The following is a 20,959-nucleotide window of genomic DNA, read 5'->3' as shown; positions in this document are numbered from 1 at the left end:
TTAACTTTGCATCTTGTTATCACACCATACCACACAGTAAATCATCATTTAATGTTTTTCTATCCTCCAAGAATAAGAGTTTCACCAAGGCAGGGGGACTGGAAATCTTTGCACCCTAATACCCAGCAAACTGCATGGCACAAAATAAATTCTAATACATGCTTGCATGATACATCCTATTTTATAAACCATTATTGTTTGATATAATATGTTTTCCTATATCTTTCCATATTTTAATGTTTCTGAAACAAGGAGTCTAATAACTAGTAAGTATATTTAATATGGTAGTGTTTTATTTTCTTTTCTCTTGGAAGGCTATTATTAAATTGATGATGCATCACATAATAGTTTCAGAGAATCTAGAAAATATAGTATGAAGAAACAATCCTAGCATTAACAAAAACAGTAACAATTATTATTTTTTAGTATAATTTTGTTACTAACATGGAGCAAAAACAATTCTTGCTTTTCCATAGTAATATAAACAGCAATGGCTAAATATCCCCAAATTACAAAGAAGAACACATAAATAATTTTAATACATTTACCAAATATATCACATTTGTTCTGAATTATTGTTAATTTTCTTGAACTAATATCAAAATCAGCTTCACTTCTGAAGATGTTCTAGCTGTTACCAGAAACATTCTAACCAAAAGCAGATTACTATGAGACCATTAAAATGAAAATGTCATCCTTTATGTTCTTTTAGTATTCTATAACTTACATCCACCTTTTTTCTTCATATACTTCCTACCTGACATTATTTTAAATGATGGCAAGATATACTGCTTCCTCAACCATGTTCCTCTTTGCCAGTTCTATATCTCTGCTTACATGAGACAATGTCCTTACTATGTCTGTAAGATTTAATTTTTTCTTTTTCCACTTTCCAAGACTGTTCTCTCATCTGACCAACACATCTCGCCCGAAACATCTTTGCCCTGAGAAGATTTCAGTTCCTTAAATTATTAATGATCAATCTGCTCTCAATGTCCTTTATCTACACAGCCTTTTTCTCTTCTCATTATGCTGACCTGCCCATGTTTTGAAAATATATTCTTACTTTTATGAAATAAATCCAGCAGGGTATTTTAAAATTTCTTACTAAAAATCAACTATAAAATACTACTTGATAATTTTAATTCTAATCAATGACTGCAAGGTGGCAAAAATCTGGATAGGAAATACAGGTAATTTCCCTAAAGATTTACCAACTGATATCAGTCTACATTTGCAGCGGTTGGACCAGATTGTTTCTCAGACTTTAGTTAAATCTGCATGATGAACATTAGTTACTTCACAGTCGAACATCCATTACTTATATCGAAACTTACATCTTGGGGGAAAAAAAATAAACTTACATCCTGGACTCCTAAGAGCAAAAATAGTTTACAATATTGAAAAGATTATGGGATATTATCTGAAATGCTGAACCCCTTGATGTTTTGCTTTTCTGTAAGACATACTTTCTGACACAAAGAACTAACAAATTTCTTTAGGCAAAATATCAACTTCTGACACTAAATAAAAATGGTTCTATCATTTAATTTAATTCTAAAAAACAGGTAATATAAAAATTTAGAAATTTGTAAAGAGAATATGCTTTTACAAAAAGAAAAATTAATTGGCTTTGACTCTAAACCACATCATCAGCTGTAAAGTTCTCTATTTTAGTCCGGTTTCTTTAAAAGCTACAAACTATATCCATATGTAAAATTACTTAAAAAGAAAAATTGTATTCTCATGTGGAAAGGGAAAGAGGAAACCTTATGAAAGCTGTTAATCTCCCAAAAAGCTGCTCTTAGTTACCAAATTTTGGAACGCCTCAAGAATTACAAATAAAAATGCTATCAGTTATACTTTTATAGTATTTTATAGAACACTAAATATATTCTATTCAAATCTAAACATGCAGTTTAAATATACTTTAATATTTATCAAACTAGTCATTAAATACTTATAGTATATTTAACAAATATTTGCTTAATGGTAAAGTTAATGCCTGTGTCATACCTGACATAAAAAAATTTGTCCATAATGAAATAAATATAAATAAATTATCATTCTCAAAGTTAATCACCTAAGAAAAGTCGATCATAATTTAAGACACCTCTACGACTTTGATTAATTCGTTTTAGTTAACACATTTTTATATTTGCATTTCCATGATAATTACAAGAGTTATTACATATGTATTGCAGAATATGTCTGTATAGCTGAATTGACATTAAACCTATTTAATCAAGAGCATTTCTAAAAACTTCACTGAGCTGCCATAATTTTTGTCAGCATATGTAGTACTGAATGACCATTAAAATACCTGAATTGAAACTATTCCAGTCTAGCAGTTTGTAAGATCTTGTGTTACCCATAATTCCGACAAAGGCTGAGTTCAAAACAGCAAATTAGTAGATCAGTTTTAGGTGCAGAATAGTAGGAATAAAACAAAAAACACTACAACAAGAACACAATTGACAACACCACTCGACAGGAACTGGAAAGACACAGACAGCAGAGTTAATAAGAAGTAGAATAAGGAAGAAGGAGCATGCTACAGTAATCTAACATTAAGTAGTCTAATTATTAAAGTTAATTACTTTGATTTTTAAAACCACCCCATTCTTTCCCTTGTTATATGTTCCTGTTTGCTTAATATTTAAGAAAAGAGGAAGTTCTAAAAAGGAAAAAAAAAACTGAAATAATATTCTATGGAGTTAGCAGGTGGTAGTGGTTTTAAAATAAGATTTTTTTTCTTTCTATACTGAGTGAAATAAAAATGGCCCACATTCACAAGTCAAAAATAGCTATAAAATTCATTTGAGAATGCAGACACATCATTTTTAACATTAGCACATACATCTTAATCCATCATTTGTTTCTCAGCAGAGTAACTCAGTATGACAAAACTAATACATCATCATTATGATAGATGGTTATCTAGAGTTTCATTTTAACATTCAGCTTTTTTCAACAAATTAAAGTTTCTTCATAGATAATTACTTAAGAGGCCTGGATATTAATAAATGTTCTTAAGAAAACGTTTCTTTTTAGTGCATAATATGTTCCTTTTTAGTACATAATCCAAAGGATATAATATTATAAATCAAAATAATATTGGAACCATTAGAACATAAAATTGATATGTTCTTAACTGAAAATAAAACAAAATGAAAACATAACTCATATAACATTAATGTATATTGTATATGCCCATAACCTTTTGGGAAATAATCCATTAATAACTGAAAATTTCCACATGTGAATTGAAAAAATATTATGAAAGTAGAGGAAAGGAAGAGAATGGGTGAACTGGTAATTACAATACATAAAACACATTCTGTAATACGGATTTCTGTTTTCTTTCCTGGGCCTGGATTCTTACATTTCTTATTCAAGAATGAACTGGCAGGTATGATCAACCCCCAAAAAGCACTGATATTTTAAATATAGCTCTCTACTTAAACTTACGTAAGTAACTTTCTTTTGTTCTCCCAGACTCTACAGCTTACTCAGAGCACATGGAAGCAACAAAAAAAAATTTAAATGTTTTTGGTAAACAGAAGACATCACCAACAACTGAATTTATTCCTGAAGTCATTTTTGGAGCTATCAAATCAGTGGGTATCATCTATTAAAATATTTGAGTCAATGATCCATAAAAACATAGTTAACTAGCCTTGGGTCACACAGTTAATGTCAGCTATCTTAACTCGCTATTTCCCTGCACTTTCCAAATAATTCAGTTCCTAAACACAAAGATGTAGAACTTGGCATAATCTAAAATTAAACTGGGATCAGTTTGAATTTTCATTTAAGTACAGCAGAATATGTAAATAATAAAGACAAGACCTTAAATTGACCAGAAAAATAAGAAACGGAGAAAAAATAAGCCAGAGAAGAAAAAGAGAAGACTGCTGCTTAAAAGATGTATTTTCTCAGCTTTAGAGTTAAATAATCCTGGCTAGCATTGCTTAAAGAATTCCATTCTGCTTCTCTGTAATGAACTCAAATGGTATCAAACCACAGGAAATTGATTAATTTTTTTTTTTAATTTTAAAGAACAGTAATGCTCTGTATCCTCAAAATCACTATCTGCAACATTTTCCATCCAATAATTACAAAGCACTTTACTCTTTACAGCTGTTAATACAAGCCTCACAAAGAGGTTATTGAAAGTGACAATTTAAAATTTCAAAAATATATATGTATATATGCCAAATAAGAATACTAATATAATTTCAGGTTTAAGTATATCGTCAAAATAATAATTGACTTAAGCACATGACTGAGCATCTAGTCAATGAGAGATGCAAAAAAACATTCCATACAGGAAGTTCGTACCATTTATCACGCTTATTTTAGATTTAGAAAAATCACCATGGTATTTCTAACCCAAGGGTCTGAAATTACTAAGACTTTGATGCCTTTCTTTTGTAATTATGGCTCCATGTTTTAAGAAATGAGCTACTATTCTCACTTGTTTGCTTATATGGAACAAATAGCTAGCTACATGAAAGAAACCAATGAACCAGATGTTAGTTTTTTTTTATTAATAGGTACTCTACACAACTTTTATAATTACATTTTAAAAGAAAAGCTTTTTTTTTTTTTTTTTTTTTTTTAGGAATAAGGAAATTAAATAATCCATAAAGAGCTATTGCTAGTGTAAAGAAATTAACAACTTAAATTAATGGCCATAATGGTCAAATTGTAAAATTATTTTATCTTCCTAGGTCAAAGAAAATAACTGACTCAAGTTATCTGATAAGTTCCTCAAAGCTATACCTTGGCCAAAAATAAATCAAGGTCTGTTTGTTTTGTATAGAAAACTAAAATAAACTTCTACTTAGTTTGATTATTTTTATTAAGATTACTGCAAACATTTTAAAGTAACATGTGCCAGTTTATACTTTAATTTCATTTTTCTTTTCAGGCAGGTTTGGCTTAAAAAACATTATAAAAATCAATTTTAATAATACGATTTAAATAAGGAAAATGTTGAATACAAACTTTTAAAGAACATACCAGGATTGTGGATACGGTCCAAAAGCTTCACAGAACGTGCACTAACAACACCCCCAACATGGACAAGAAATCCAGGAGGAAATGCCGTCAAGGTAAAAAATGGAAATTCCTAGTAGAAAGAATGGGAGGAAAATACAACTGACCATGTGTTAAATATAAAAAGTCTGCTTGTCAAAAAGCTTGTCATAAGAAAACATATTCTATCCCTTGAAATAAAAGGCTACCCATTATATGTTACGCATGCTTTGGAATTAAGTTTCTTCACATGTTTAGAGTTCTGAAAACATTTTCCCATTTATACAAAGCTATACAGAATCCAAAGACCATTTTTATTAATTCTCAATGAGAATAAATGTTCTTAGAGTTCTACACAATCTGAGATGTTTGGAACACACTCTTCCTTTCTCTCAATCCCCTACTCTGATACAACTTCACAACAAGATGAAGGGATTGCCCTACCCCTTTACCTCATGTCTATTTCTCAATGGTGTAGACAACCTCTCACATACATAACCAGTACAAGTTGTTGGTAAAGATTCCAAAGGCCTCAGGCAAGAGATCCAAAAGAAAGTGGGACTAAGGGAGGAATAGTAAGAGGATGAGCATGTGGGTTAAGAGAAAGGAGAAGGGTGAATGTCAAGCAGAGGCAGGTAGAGAATCATTGTGAGGGATCATTTATTCTCCTTACTCTATCAACACCAGGGAGCAGGAGCAAATGCAAGAAATATAAATGTATATTAAGGAAAGGGGACAGGTAGGTAGATAAGAGCTAGGGAGGTAGTCAAATTCCACTAGTTTTTCCAAGCTTTAGTCTCCTCTTCTCTCTTAAGGACATAAAGCTCATCAACTTAGAGACAAGGAGAAGCGTGGAAAACAGAAATGATATAGTAGAAAAAGGAAATTCATTGAAATAGCACCCAGGAAGAAAGGGGAGTTCTCTGTGGCTGCCCAAACATAGAGGCCCCTCATATTATATAAAGCGGATGCAAGGGAAACTTGATATCTGACCTGTCTGGCTATAAGATTAATGTAGCTCACTTAACCAGAAGTCACTTACCAGTAGCCTCAGCTATTTTGAACACAACTGAGAGCTGGAAAATAGGCAAAACAGGACTCTCAGCAGTCAAAAGAACTGTTATAGTTCCAAATACTAAAGTTCATGCACTTTATTCATACAAGATCCCCACTGATCATATCCGAACTATGATACATAGTAGTTATAAACATATATTTTAGGAACATAGAATTCTAAAATTTATCATTACCTTACTTTCTAGGCCATAGCACATTAAATGCAACAAAGAAAAGCTGGGAGAGAAAGAAACACAGAATACTACTGGAAGCAGGCACATGAAAAGCAGCAAGATTACTGACTGGCTGCTTAAAGCATGGAGAATACAAACTCACAAAAGCATAATTCACAAAACTTAGCATCTTGTAGCATTCAGCACAAAGGCAAACAGTCCAGCATACCTCAGTAACCCATGAAGGTAGAGTATAAAAAACATATGTGTGTGTGTGTTCATGTGTATGTATGTATATTTACACACACACATATTTAGAAGTAAATTCAGTTAGAATTTAGAAGTAATCTTTAAATTAACAAGGTCAAAAAAAATCTAGGCTATGTAAGAAAAGAGCAAAAACCCGGTCTATGAAAGTGATTAGGTTTGGTCCAACTGACAGGTAGAGGGAAAGGAGAAGAGGATGGATGAGAGAGAAATATGTCACTTAAGTGCACTATAAAATGCTTAGTCAAAAAGTGTCCATATTTCCATCTGAATTTTCTTTAATATAAGTTTTAAATGAGACATTTATAGGTGAGCTTATGTTACTAAAAATGTGAGTATTGTTCCTAGTAAGTTAGGTCTTTTAAGATTTTTTTTCAACTTTAGGAAGACGTAAATTTCAAAATTTCCTCAAAATTTCTTAGGCATATGATGGTCATATAGAATAAAAAAGTACTTTATATTTAACCTTTATATTTAAATATGTTAAGTATCTAGACAAGAGACACTGAAAATAAAATTTTTGTAAGCTATGAAAAATGAAAAATGAAAACTTCCTTCTAAAACTAAGAAATAAATTAGGTAAATTCACATATTAGGAAACATCTGCATATACATTTGATTTTAGATAGGTATGAAAAACCGAGCCTAAATGATTTCTCTATTCAGGATTCTTTACTCTTTGACCAAGATTTCAGGAGACTGAATAAAGGAACAAGAGGGAAAGTATCCCACCAAAGCTGGTCAGAGCAGAAAAACATAAGGCAGTGGCTGCCCAAAGAAGCAAAGGCCCACCCTGTGGCCTTCACTGTCTTATGTGTCTCAGTTCACCTAATCGACAGTTCACTTTAAAACACAAAATTTAACCTACAGTAACTAAAAATGTCACTGTTATTTAACCAAAACTCCATCTTCAGACAATTCTCTAATTAGAACTAGTACTGATATCTACAGAAGACTGTTAAATACTACCATCTCCACCACCGTCACCAGCAACTACTGTTGAGTACTTACATGTGCCAGACCCTGTGGAAAGTATTTTAAAACTATGCTTTATTATCTTTCCCATATCCTGAGAGGGAGGTACTATTATCTCCACGTTTTCGATCAAAAACTGAGGTCAAGAAGGCCTTTTATTCGTAGACTCTTTCTGAGCAACGACCTTATCATCTGGTTTCCTTGTCATTTCTGGTTAAAATACTGAGGTAAGGACTTGATTTTAATGTACAGTCTTGTTTATTACACCTAATGAATTTATAGGTTTTCTTCCATTGCACAACTTCCTTAAGATCAACCCAAACATAACCTGCTTTCAATGCCTAGTGTGAATTTCAGCAACTGTAGAAGAAATTTTCTCCAGAATATTCTTATATTTAAAGTATATTTCCCTGTGTTACCAACATGGACATTACATGTTGATGCTTTGACATAAGCCAAAGTCAGGCAGCTTAAAAATATTTAACAGCGTGTGCTCAAAGACAAACTAGTTGAAAAATCATCAGGCACAATGGGAGTATTCTTTTAAAAATAGATTTAAATAGAATTTTTCTTAGAAGATATTTAAATAGTTTTTTAAAAAAAATCAAATACTCTTTTTATTATCCCCGTAGACCAGAGTAAACTTTCTAGACATAAAATTCCATGCTAGGGCCTGGCCAGTTAGCTCAGGTGTTTAGTGTGTGGTGCTGATAACAACAAGGTCCAGCATTCAAGCCCTGTTCCTGGCCAGCTGCCAAGAAAAAACCTCCATGCTAGACTTCCACTATGATTTATTGTTCAATTTTACCGCCACTTCTAAAAAGATCATAATTCACCAAGAGTTTGCCTCTCAAAGTGTGTTCCTCATTACTAGATATCTTAAAAGGAAAGTTCTAACTACTTGATATTTTAAAAGGAAGGTTCTATGGTGAAATATATTTGGGAAATACTGGGTTAAACTAAGTTAACTAGGTTTCTTTACTAAAGAAAAATATAGATCCCAGAATCTAAAAGATAACTTCATTTTTCTTCCAGGTGAAAGAAGAGACTCACTGAAAAATAAATCTATTTGCTTTATGTCAAATAATTCATAGGTGGAACCTAAATCTAAATAAAAGTTTTCTCTCTATTTCTCATAAAAATCTGGCACCCATTGCCAAGATGTTGTCAATTTATTTTTTAATGCTTTTGTGAGAGGAAAGAACATTTCATTTCTGAGAACTGCTCCTTGAATAACCCATTAAATTAAAAAGGTCAGGCAAATAAACTTTCTCTTTCCTCAAGAAAAATAAAGCCATACAATTTATTAAGGGTGGTTTAGCAAAAGACAGATATGAATATTTTAAAAAATATATTTAAAAAATGATATAAGTAGATGTCAGTGGCATGACCTAGTTTTCAAGTTGGCAGTATTAATGCATATCTGATCACATATGGGAGAATTCCTCACACTACGTACAAATTTTTCCCAAAGCAGAAGCCATACAAATGGCAGCCATAGGTGAATGGGAAAGTTAAAAGTGATAATGCTTTTGCTATTTAATATGTACACAGGGTAGAGAAGTAGCCTTATAAACTAAGCAACTACTACTGAAAGGTTAGATAATGTTCAGGTACTGCCAACTCAGGACTATAGTTTTTTACACCTTTGCTGTTAATTCCATGAAGATTATCTAGTAATGTATGTCCAATGTGTTAATGTGTCCAAAATTTTAAGAATGTTTAAAAGCATATTTGAAAACATAAATTTTATCAAATTTAACCCAAAACAATTTTCATTGATTAATATTTTTTTTCCTTAAAGCAAAATGGTTTTAAAGGTTGTTAGTACATACAGTAATGTCAAAGGTACCTCATACAGGCAAAATCCCATTATATCAAATCTCAAGGCAATACAAGTTTTTCTGTTGATACGAATTCTGGAATGATAATTAGATTATAAGAAATTATATTCCTAGAGTGAAGGACTCTGCAAAGAATGGAGAGGGGACAAGATAAGAGCATTTTTGGCCTAAAAAATGGTAAGGGGACACACACACCTTCATTCTGACCTTCTTCTCTTCCATGTTTTTAGCCTTTGCTACAGTTTGGTTTTAAAAGATGATTTATATGTTTAGGTGGGCCTGTTTTTGGTGGCAGAAGTTGGTATGCCTGCAAAGTATGAGAGTAGGTGAAAGGTAACTACTGCTTGATAGGGTAATAAAACAAAGAATTGGGTGCAGCTAAAATCTCTTCACTCCGCTCAGTTCAGCTCTCTCCCCAACCTTGTCTAAAAGGTTAACACTCCATACACAAACACTTTCAAAATAAGGAAATAAAGTCTAGAAAAATAAAGCGGTGCATTATTTGTAATAAGATCTGAAAAACACTGCTCTTGAGAGCCAACCTCTAGAAGAGAAATAGCTGTTTCATAAAATGCATCCTTTTACAGATATTTACTGTTACATCTATTTTCCCCCAAATGCTGTTACAAAATGGAATATATAAAAGAAAATTCTAGGAAAGCTTATAGTTTCCAAATCAGACATAATGAAAGCTATGGAACTATGTCTTAAAATAACTGATGTGACATATAAAATCATGCACTGTATTAGTAGAAAAAAGAACATGAGCCTCACAGGGCTATTAAACTTTAAAAAAAAACTTGGCATTATGAAAAGAAAAAAGCTGGCAACATTTGTTAAAAGCTTAAATAAAACTTAAAAGACCAAGATTAAAAATAGAAAAGCTTCCAATACAAGAAATAGGCTCTCACACATGTTCAGAAACATACCCGCCTTCTACAGAACCTATGAGGTGATCCTCCCTTAGCAATGAAGTTTATTAAAAAGAGAGAGAGAGAGAGAGAGAGAGAGAGAGAAATCATCCAAAAACTGTAAATGTAACTAAGTATTAAACTTATAATAATTAAAATAGATGTATTATACTGAATTATTTATATTATTCATTATTTATATTAATCTGTAAAATTATAGAATCTGTGCATTTCTTATCCCTAAGAGATTGGCCAGCGATAAAAATAAACTCATCAAATAAACATATTAATATACTAAAGAATTATTTTTAATATAAACAAATGCTACTGAAATATTTTTTCTGCAAAAATGTCTATCATTTCCTTTTTTTATATTATAATTTTAATGGAAAATTAGAAACGACTTCAGCATTCAGTGGACAGTTCCAAAAAGAATACTCTAATAAAAGACTGGAGGACAAAACAAAAATAGCTATAGAATTATTCCAAATCAAAATTATTCACAAATTACTTTGATATTTTAAAGACATTTTAGACTTCAAAACTGCATTATAAATGTACAGTATGACCAAAAAACAGTTTATGAAAGTACATAATTACATGGGAACATAAGATAAAAAAAAGTCGTATTAACATAAGAATAAAGAATATCCAGTGAATCTTACCCTCTGTTCCAACGCTGACTGTGTCTGCTGTCTTAAAAGAGCTTTAAATGGCCCCCCTTCTTTTCCAGCACTACCACTTCCCATTCCTACAGAACATCAGCAAATACGTAACCAAAAAGAGAAAGAAAAAAAGCAACTATAGAAACAAAGTTTAATTGCATTCTTCTTTATAAATATCATGATTCAAAATATGATAAAATGACCCAAACATTTAAAGTATCTGGGATGACAACTAATGCATATATTTTACTCTGTTTTATCCAAAAGTTTTCTTTAGAAGCAAGATGTCAAAGTCCTACTGACACAGCTAGTTTTAGATTTCATTTGTTCTAAATATTATAAGAAAAATTATGTTAAGGTGATAAATCTTTGCATAATATTCCATTTTTAAAAGTTGAGTCTTCTAACAAAAAATAACAATTGCTTACTATGCTAACAATTTAAGAATACTAAAATAAGAGAAATATTAAATGTCAGATTAAAAGTAGAGAAGAAAAGCACTAATTGTGCTTACTTAAAATATTCCAAAATTCTCTAAGAACATGAAATTTAGGCGATTTTGAAAAATAGTCAAATCTATTTTCTAATAACTTCCCATTTCTAAACATATGACAAAACAGGATTAATTTCATAGTCATCAATGCTCATTCACAAAAATCAACATAAATTAAAAAAAACAAAAACCTAAAAATCACATACATGTAATAGACACATCACAGATGTACACAGTTATGGATGAAAGAATTATATTTCCCAGACTCCTAGATGTATTTTTTAAGGCTTAAAATTAAATTTCTTTCCCTTCCTCATTTTATTGTTTTGATAATACCAATATATCAAGTATGGTCAAAGAATTATAGAAAGCAGGGGACAGGTGAGAAGCCAGGGCTCTAAAGACTAGAGTTTATCCCACCCTTTCAAAATTGAAGATGCATACAGTCATACTTACTACAATGACTTAAAATGGAACTAATTTACTTTTACATTTTTAGCTGTTCTTGGATAAGGAAACAAAGGTTAGCATGTGTATACTCCCATTTTGTTCTTTAAAACAAAAAAGAAATTTAGTTTTTTTTATAGCAACCTGAACATTATTTTTAGAGACTATACAATACTAAACACAGAAATGAAATTAAGATCTTTATATAAGGCATACTAAAAGCCATAAAATAAAATGTAAATTTGTAGTGATAAGTGAAATATCACAAAATATAGAAGAATAATTTGATAATTAATGCAATGGACAGAAAAAAATAGATAATGAAATAATATCACCGAAATGAGATTTAAACTGATTCAAATAGAAAATTTATTAACGTAACCACATGGTTTAGCAAAATGATGATGGTACAGTTCCCATGTAAATGGAGTTGGTATGAAGGGAAAGTAAAGCATCTAAAACAGAAACCCTGGTAATATGAACCTAGTAATTATTAGAAATATCCAGATCTATGTCCACAGACATATAATTTTTTAATATATATAATTTAGCAGAATATTCATACTTATCCATCAAGTAATACTCAGTTACATCCTTATGACAATTCTGATCATTTAACTCTGTTTACCAGTAAGAAAAGTAATAGAAGTACATCCTGTATAAAATATCCAATAATTCTTTATAGAATATAATTTTTTTTTCAAAGATGGTATAAAATAAAGGGATTCAAAAGCTGACATAATTTGATCCTACCAGAAGCAGCCAGGAACAGCTCTTCACTGAAAGAAACACTTTTCCTCAGAACTGGGCTGACAAGGCTAGAATGATGAGGGGTAAGGCTAGATTCCGAGAGGAGGAGACAGGACTTTTTAAGATGAAGGGAACCACAAGAGAGAGAGGGGGAGCTGGGACACAGGTAAATCCTAGGTCCCTGTGGGTAAGATGCTGTGGAGGAAAGTAGCAGAGAAAAGATGCAGATTCAGAAGATGATCAGAAAATGCAGGATAAGGAAAGCAATGATGAAGCAAAACATAACAGTAAAAATGAACTTTAAATGTATAGACAAATTACACTAAGAATATAAAAAGTCACTAGCGAGACTGTCTATCCAACATAATGTAAATAGGCATAGTCTAAAAGGTTAACAAAACCTTCAAAAACTTTACATTCATTAAAATTTTTGAAATCACTACCTTAGGATTTTATGCCATTCTAATAATTAACTGACTTCTTCAAAATAGTTAAATTACCTGCCCTTTTTTTTGCTTAGAATTTGTAAGGTTAAAACGTACCACATTTTCAAACATTTAAAGCCAAAAATTTGCTGCCAAAAAAATATAAACACTAATTTAAAGTAGAAAAGTACAGGTGCTGGCTGGTTAGCTCAGCTGATTACAGCATCACCTTGTAACACCAAGGTCAAGGGTCTGGTCCCCGTATTTGTCAGCCACCAAAAAAATAAAAAAGGAAGTGGTAAAGTACAGTACCTGAAAAGTTATTAGACAGCATTTATGGATATTTTAATTGAGTACCCATAAAAAACAATCAATACTACATAATGTATACTGTTGTCATTAATAATTTTAAATAAATACTAACTTCTTTCTATCCTTTGTGATGTATATTAATAATTTTCCATCTGCTCTAAAATTTTTAATACTTAGATCTAATCATACTACTGTTTGCATTTACAGAGATTTGAGAACCCTAGGGTTAAATATTCTCTGGATCACAAAAACTATATATGGTTAAAAGCCTGACTAAAAAAGTAACAATTAGCTTAAATCAAAAGTAAAATCAGGGGTTGACCAGTGGCTCACTTGGGAGAGCCTGGTGTTGATAACACCAAGATCAAGGGTTCAGATCCCCATATTGGCCAGCAAAAAAAATTAAACGACAAAAAAAAAAGAAGTCAAATCAATATTCTAACACTAGCAATCTAAAATTCCAATCCTATTAGTTGAGTACTTGGGAAAAAACATAAAAATAAAGCTTTGTAAAATGTCAAAAATTTCAATCTACAGAAACAAATATAAAATTTTTTAAAAGAAAAGACCTACCAGAAAAACACACAACAGCTTTAACTACAAGAAAACAACTTTCTTAGTCTAAGCTTTATTAATTTTATTCTATTTTTGGCTTCATAGTTCACATTATAATCAGCTTATCTCTTCCCAGTATTTCTCAAGACACTAGTTTTGCATACAGGTAAATTAGAAGGCAGATAATCATAAAATACATACTAAGTTACAGTTTTAGAAATTTTAGAACAATAATAATTTGCCATTTTAAGTCTCCATAAGAAATAGGAACGTTCATCAGGACTATTCGAGGATAATTAGGGACTCATGATAAGGCCAAGGGGCTAAAAATCGCTAATAATCTAAAAATAAGCTATTGAGGTAATGAATAATTACAGGCAAAACAAAATAATTTATTTACAGGCAGCTTACAAACATAAAAATACATAAGATTACCTCCTTTGTAAATAAATTCTTAAAAACTAAAAATTTGGAAATAGAAGATAAAATACAAAGAAGTTTTCATAGATAATACAATTGATTGCCTACTAGCAAGCTAAGGGAAAAAAGTCTGGTTCAGTTAATTTATTACTTGACAATCTTCTTTAGGCTTGGCCTTTTTGATGAATTAAAGAAAAAGAAAGACCAGGGAAATACTTTCAAAACTTTATCTGTGGTGTGCTGAAGGAAAATAATAAGGAGAATTGAAAAGTGGCCTGGAATACACAGTAGACCAAAGCCTCAAAAAACAAACAAAAAAATTTTTCTTTTTGGCATCCAAACCCTTGACTTTGGTGTTATGACACTATCCTCTAACCAACTCAAAAATTTTCCTAATAAAATTTATTCTTCAAATACTGTCTTAAGTCATTCTTGTTTGGATTGTCCTGAATTTTAAGGCCAGAGACTCTTATTCTTCATTTAAAAAAATTTTTTTTTCATTACAATTGAAATGGCTCAATTTTTATGGCATAAATATGGTTAATATGGCACATTCCAAAGCATCCATTACTATCAAATACTACATTATTTTTGTATGTTATTCACAATTATGTGTATGTAAAAATAGAGCTATTATCTTCAAAGAAATAGATGTTCATAATTATCTTCTTTATATCTTGTAACTACATTTATAAAAATAGAAATTAAATATACATGCTTTTAAAAAATGCCCTTTCTAAATGAAGTAGCACTGGTTTGGAATTAGATTTCTTTCACTGTTTTCATAAAAGATGGGATCATGTTATAAATATCTTTTCTAGAACAAAAATAAGGTAATTAAAGATGATAAGTTAAAAACAAAGCAATTTAATCAATCTGATGGGAAAATAGCCAAACAAAAATACTATTTATAAAAATTGCAATCCATTCACTTTTTAAATTTTTTATTTAAATTTTCTTAAGAATAATAATTCAATGATCTAAGTTAATTCTCTCGTAAGGAGTAAGAAACTAATTTGATTTTTTAATCAACTTTTTATCATACAACATATTCATAAAAACTCACAGAGATTTATTCATCAAAATACAAATAGGTGAGGGGAAAAAATTATAAACTTAACAAACTGAGAAATATTCAAGAATAAGTAAAGCAAAAATGTTATTTTCTAACTTAGAGAGTAAGGCCTAACAAAATCAAACATTTTTAAATAACAAGTTAAGAAACAAATACATGTACTCTAACATAACCATTTCAGTTGTTCTTAAGATTTTTTTTCATAATAAAATCTTAGAATTAAATTCAGAAATAGGCAGAAACAATTCAGAAATGTTTATACTGCATGAGGAATTTGACTACAAGCTATTAGTCTAACTTTCTTTTCAAATGCATTAAGATGTCATTCCTATAAATTTGAGCATGAAATGAAAAATGCCTACCCGCAAAAATAAATCTTGAACTTGATATCTACACTATGATCAAATCAACGAAACATTGATCTCCAAACAAGATAAATTCAGAACTAACCAAAATTTTCATATTTTAATTACAGTTACTGAAAATGATCAGTATTCACATATTCTTTCAACTTAAATGCCAAAAACAGGAGGAAAGATTTGTATGAAAAGCTAGTAAGGAACAGAAACAAATTTTAAAAAAAGAAAAAATCAAAAGGTGGGTGGAAGTGCCTTACCAGTTTTGGGTGTCAAACTCAAATCTGTGTCAGAAGAAGAGGACTGTCGACTGTAGGACTTGGAAGGTGAAAAGGAATAAGTTTGGTTTTTCAGAGGGGTTGAGGGTCCTGATGAGTGAGTATTGGGATTGGGATCTTCATTGAAGGGAATCCTGCCAGAAGAAGGTGGAGAAATATTAAGTAATCATGTGCCAAAGGGCTTGACAGTTGGCAGCATGATCCAAACACCAGGAAAGTATTGGGGCAGGGCCAGCAGTCATTTCTTAAGTGTGGAGCTGGGAGTGAGGCCAAAGACAACCAATTCCTGTTTAACCATTCATCATTCTCCAGATAAATATCATCTGCACTGAAACAGTCAATGCCAAGAGAAAAAGCAAAAAAGCATGAAATGACAGACTAAGGAAGTAAAAAATATTAAAAGGAGAAATAAAAAGAATAAATATATGACAAAATGTTTTCAAAAAACAATGCTTTAACTTAACAAAAGAAAAAGTGATGACTACAAATGGTGTGTGTAAATATTCATAATTGCTTTTATATTTGCACACAGAGATATCTTCAAAAGAAAAAAAATGTTTCCTTATCCTATAGCATCAAGAGTGCCACAGCTAAAAACACAGGAGAGAGGAAAATAAATATAGCTACACAAAAACATTTCACTTAATGTAGAATAGTTGCTTACCTGTTTTCCAATAGCTCTCTTCCACAGAGTTAAACAGACCCTACTGTAACAGGTTTTGTACATAAAGAAAATAAGCAAATCAGAATCTTTGGCAGCTATTTTGTTTAGAATTTAATCATCAATTTTATTTCTAAACAAATGCAGAAATAATTGCAAAAATACATACTGGAGGATTCTCCTCAAAATTTACAGTACACATATACAAGAGAGGGTTCTTAGAGGATCTGTGGAAGAGACTTTGGAAGCTGAAGGAACACTTTCACTTCCATATAGTTAGAGCCTCTGTGGTGGCTACATACAGAAGTTCTTCACTGCAGCTAGACTTCGAGTAGGAAAAGGAGGAAGCAAAGATGTATGGTACCTGCCTACGCTACCTGCCTGCCTGCCTCTGCAGCCACTCTGCCCGTGGCCTGCCTCTCCCCAGCTCTGGAGTCTGAGCAGTCTCGTACCAGTATAGATGAGAGTGGGAACAGACACAGAGAAGTTCTGAGTAAGTCGTGAGCCAGTAGCAGTATGAATTGGGCTGTTGTGAGTCGAGCGGCATCCATGGCTTGGAGGATGGACCAGCGGAGACCTGAGGGAATTTGTGGTCAAAGTGGAAGAAAAGAAAACAATACATACAACAGATTGCAATGTTAAAATAATTTCAAAGGAGCTTTAGTTAGGGGAAGGAACTTATTTTTTTAATCCCTAGCATGCAAAAAATAAGTTAAATTAAAAAAGAATAGCTAAATATTAATTTGTTAGGATACAGTTACAGTTTTAAAGGATCAGGTTAATAAATTAAGACCGTGAGTAAGAAAAATAGCAAGCAGAATAGTCATGGACTTAAATATGAAAAAGACTAAGATTTGGATTTTAAGTTGCTTTAACACTATTTGTTGTTATTCTGATCACAATAAATTTACTGTGCAGTATTTACAGGGTGGGGACACCCATAAAAATGAAAAGTCAAATACGGAGTTCTCATATTACCTTTGAAACTGAATATGAAGTAATTACTAATATAATTAATTATATTTTTCTGTAAGGAAAATTGAACTAACTACTGTTTCTGTCTAAAATCTCAAGATAGGGGTACTTAAGAATATAAAAAAATGACAGCATAAAGAGAAATGAGTGAACTGAATGGATATAAGCAGATATACTCAATTGAAGTATTTCAATACACCAAATATATTGCCTAAAACTATGTTACAATGGAAACAAAATAAAGGGAACACTGCTTTTAAAAACACATTATTAAAGCAATGTGAATGATTTTATCTAGTTCTCATACAGAATATACTATACAAACTACCATTCTGAATAGAAATTTTTTGAGACATCAACTCATCCTGCAATAATCACAACTGTGTATGTGCATAGATATACTTAGACACACAAATGTATATCATATATAACATTTAAAATTTCCAAGAAGAAAAATTTGGCTAAAAGAGTTACATTGAATGCAGTAAAAGGTATATTACATAAATAAGAATCCTGGACTTCATATTAACAATTATTTCACTGTACAATGCCTTTGCTTATGCACACTGGGGGAAAAGAATCATAATGTGAGAATGCTCTGAAAAACTAACATATCCCTATTTTTTTAGAATTCAAATTAAAGGCAGGCCAAGACTCCAACTTTTCCTGACCTTTTTTTTCTTTTCCACTGCTGTACTATTATTCCCACCAATCACGATATGTCAAGGTTCGAACGTGAGCTATCGCTAATTGGACCTAATGGTTTTTCCTAGGGTCTACAGACTACTTTATGGAAATATTACTGATTTTACAATAGGACAAGTGTTTTTGCTTTTGTTGCTAATAAAAATTAAAATTGCATTTGCTATAACTGATAAAAATCAAACATCTCATTGTGATCTATTTTTATACAAACTGTGTGAGGTTTTGTTTTTGTTTTCTATTTCTCTGAAGTAAGAAAGTCTAAGAAGTCGGAGACCTAAAATTCTTAAGAAGTCTAAGAATCACTGCTGTACACAGGAGAAATTACAGCTAAAGTCTTAGCAAGCACTTTTTTTTTTAAGTAGAGAAGTGATAAGTCATATTTAGAAGCACTTGCTATCACCAAGAGAATTCAGCTAGTAAACGCCAAAGGGATTTTATATTGTGTATTACACTTAACATCTAAAAGGAAAATATAAACTTATGAAGAAGAACATATCATTAATTTAGGTAAAATAAAAGGAATAAAATTAAATGAACAATGTAAAATGCCCAAATTATGACATCAAATTAAAATTCAAATACACTGGAGCATCGCCATAATGTATTCCTGAAGTTCTAATTCTATCAGTCTCCTTGCATGAAAGGTTGCCTCACAGTAACACCCTTGTGGTATTCTAATATCAAATTCATTTAGACATGAATATAATCTAAACTACCTTTTATCAAATTTATGTGATAATCAAATAACAGAACAGTTACAATCAGTTGAATCATAAAACAGGTTTTGAAATAACACCCCAATTGATTCATTACCGAAAATATCATGAAGCTAGCTGAAATAAAGCAGTCTGAGCACTAAAGGTTTTTGTTTTTGTTTTTGTTTTTAAATAATATGACTTAGGTAGCAAGATGCCTTTCAGAAAATCCTAATGATATAACTTCAATTCTTCATGGTGTGAATGTTTGAAAATTTAAGGCAAGTGGCTACAACAAAATCAGAAAAGGAAAAAATTTACACAATCCCAGAAGGTTTCCATGGAACTCTTCCTGAATGCATACAAAACATATACCCCTGCTATCCATATCTCATTCTAAGACACTAACAGGTAATATAGCTTGCTTGCTTTCCACTAAATAACTTACTGAAATTTGCATTTTACTTAAGTATGCTACAGAGAAAGGAAAAAAAAAGATCTGAATCCCTCAAAAAGTTATAGCTACAATCTGTCACTACCTGTAGCAGCTAGCAGTTCATATATTTCTAGGAGATATTTTAAATGGAATACCTGAATAAAGCAAATTTATTCTTCAATGTATTTAAAACAATTATTTCATTTGTCGGTGTGTTTCTAAATAAAACTAGGCCATATGCAATACTATGCTCTCTCTTGTGAATAAAATTTAACCCAAATGACCAAAGGCCAGCAGGAAGGAAATAGCTAAACAAAAAGAATAAGCTTATATAAAGAGGAAAATCTCATTCTAAAAGGGATTATTTAAAAAAAATTTTTTTTTAAAGATTGTGCTTGCTAAACTGGGAAACATTTTAGGTTTTTTGACTACAGAATTCTGAATTCCTGATGATCTAGAACAGGGGTCAGCAAACTACAGACTGCAAGCCAAATCCATTCTGCCATCTGTTCTGTAAATAAGTAAATTTTATTGGAATATAGCCACACTTTTGTTTGCACACTGTCTATGGCTGCTTTCATGCTACAATGGCAGTTAAGTAGTAGCATGAGCAAAAACTAAGTTATTTACCTGTATCATGTGCTCATTTACTAGATCAGTGGTCCTCAATGGAAGTACTATTGGCATTTAAGATAGAACAAGTCTTCGTTGTGAAATGTTGTCCATTGCTGCCTATGACAGTCAACATTTGTAGTCCCCAACAGGACCTACCACCCCTTTCCCAATCATCATGACAGAAAAACCTTGTTCCAAACATTCTGTGTTGACAGTACCATCACCAACATGTTGAGAATATCTACCTTTGACACAAATCAATGACACATAGGCCAAATCCAGCCAACAGAGGTGTTTTGCTGAATCACACACAGTTTTTAAAAAATGTCTGAGTCTAAATTCCTTTAGATCAGGGATCAGCAAAACCTTTTTTTTTGTTTGTTTTTTTAAATAAATAAAGACAGAGACTATATGGCCAGTGCCTGAAATATTTACTGTCTGGCCTTTTATAGAAAAAGTCTGCCAACCTCAACTTTACATGGACCCCAGTATTCCCTATTTAATTACACCCAATTATTTATATAAACTGCCTGGCTTCCATAGACACTTAAGCGTTTGAGACTCCTTTACAAGTCAGTCTTTCCTGCTTTATACACTGTGTTGCCAATAATAAGCATAATTGGATTGTCAGGTAGGTTTTAAGCATTCCTCAAGCAAACAAGTAAAATTCCACCCACTGTACAAATATTCATTTTCTTCTTTAGAAATATAGTATCTAAATATCTGGAATAAGTCTCATTTTTACATTATTTGTCATATTAAGATGGTATAAATAAAATATTAGAAATATCTAAATACTTTTAAGTTTTAGATTTTGGCAGTCACCT

General features: G+C 31.4%; 1 protein-coding gene across 5 annotated transcripts in view; it reads right to left on the bottom strand.

Annotated features, from left to right (window-relative positions):
* The window catches only part of C2CD5 (C2 calcium dependent domain containing 5), a 107,969-nt gene that overhangs the window by 63,997 nt on the left and 23,013 nt on the right, over positions 1-20,959 (bottom strand). For 3 of the 5 annotated variants that reach the window (XM_063076262.1, XM_063076258.1, XM_063076260.1), the window contains exons 8-12: positions 16,028-16,179; positions 12,628-12,819; positions 10,935-11,020; positions 10,288-10,320; positions 5,029-5,137 (exon numbers count right to left, since the gene is read on the bottom strand). In XM_063076262.1, the coding sequence (XP_062932332.1) occupies positions 5,029-5,137; positions 10,288-10,320; positions 10,935-11,020; positions 12,628-12,819; positions 16,028-16,179 (572 nt within the window). The remainder of the gene's footprint in view (positions 1-5,028; positions 5,138-10,287; positions 10,321-10,934; positions 11,021-12,627; positions 12,820-16,027; positions 16,180-20,959) is intronic. The other 2 variants (XM_063076259.1, XM_063076261.1) reach the window with 1 other exon arrangement.

The sequence above is a fragment of the Cynocephalus volans genome, chromosome 12 (genome assembly GCF_027409185.1).
Source record: "Cynocephalus volans isolate mCynVol1 chromosome 12, mCynVol1.pri, whole genome shotgun sequence".
NCBI classification, from domain to species: Eukaryota; Metazoa; Chordata; class Mammalia; order Dermoptera; family Cynocephalidae; genus Cynocephalus; species Cynocephalus volans.
The sequence above is the reverse complement of the archived record's forward strand: the minus strand, read 5'-3'. Positions and strand labels throughout refer to the sequence as shown.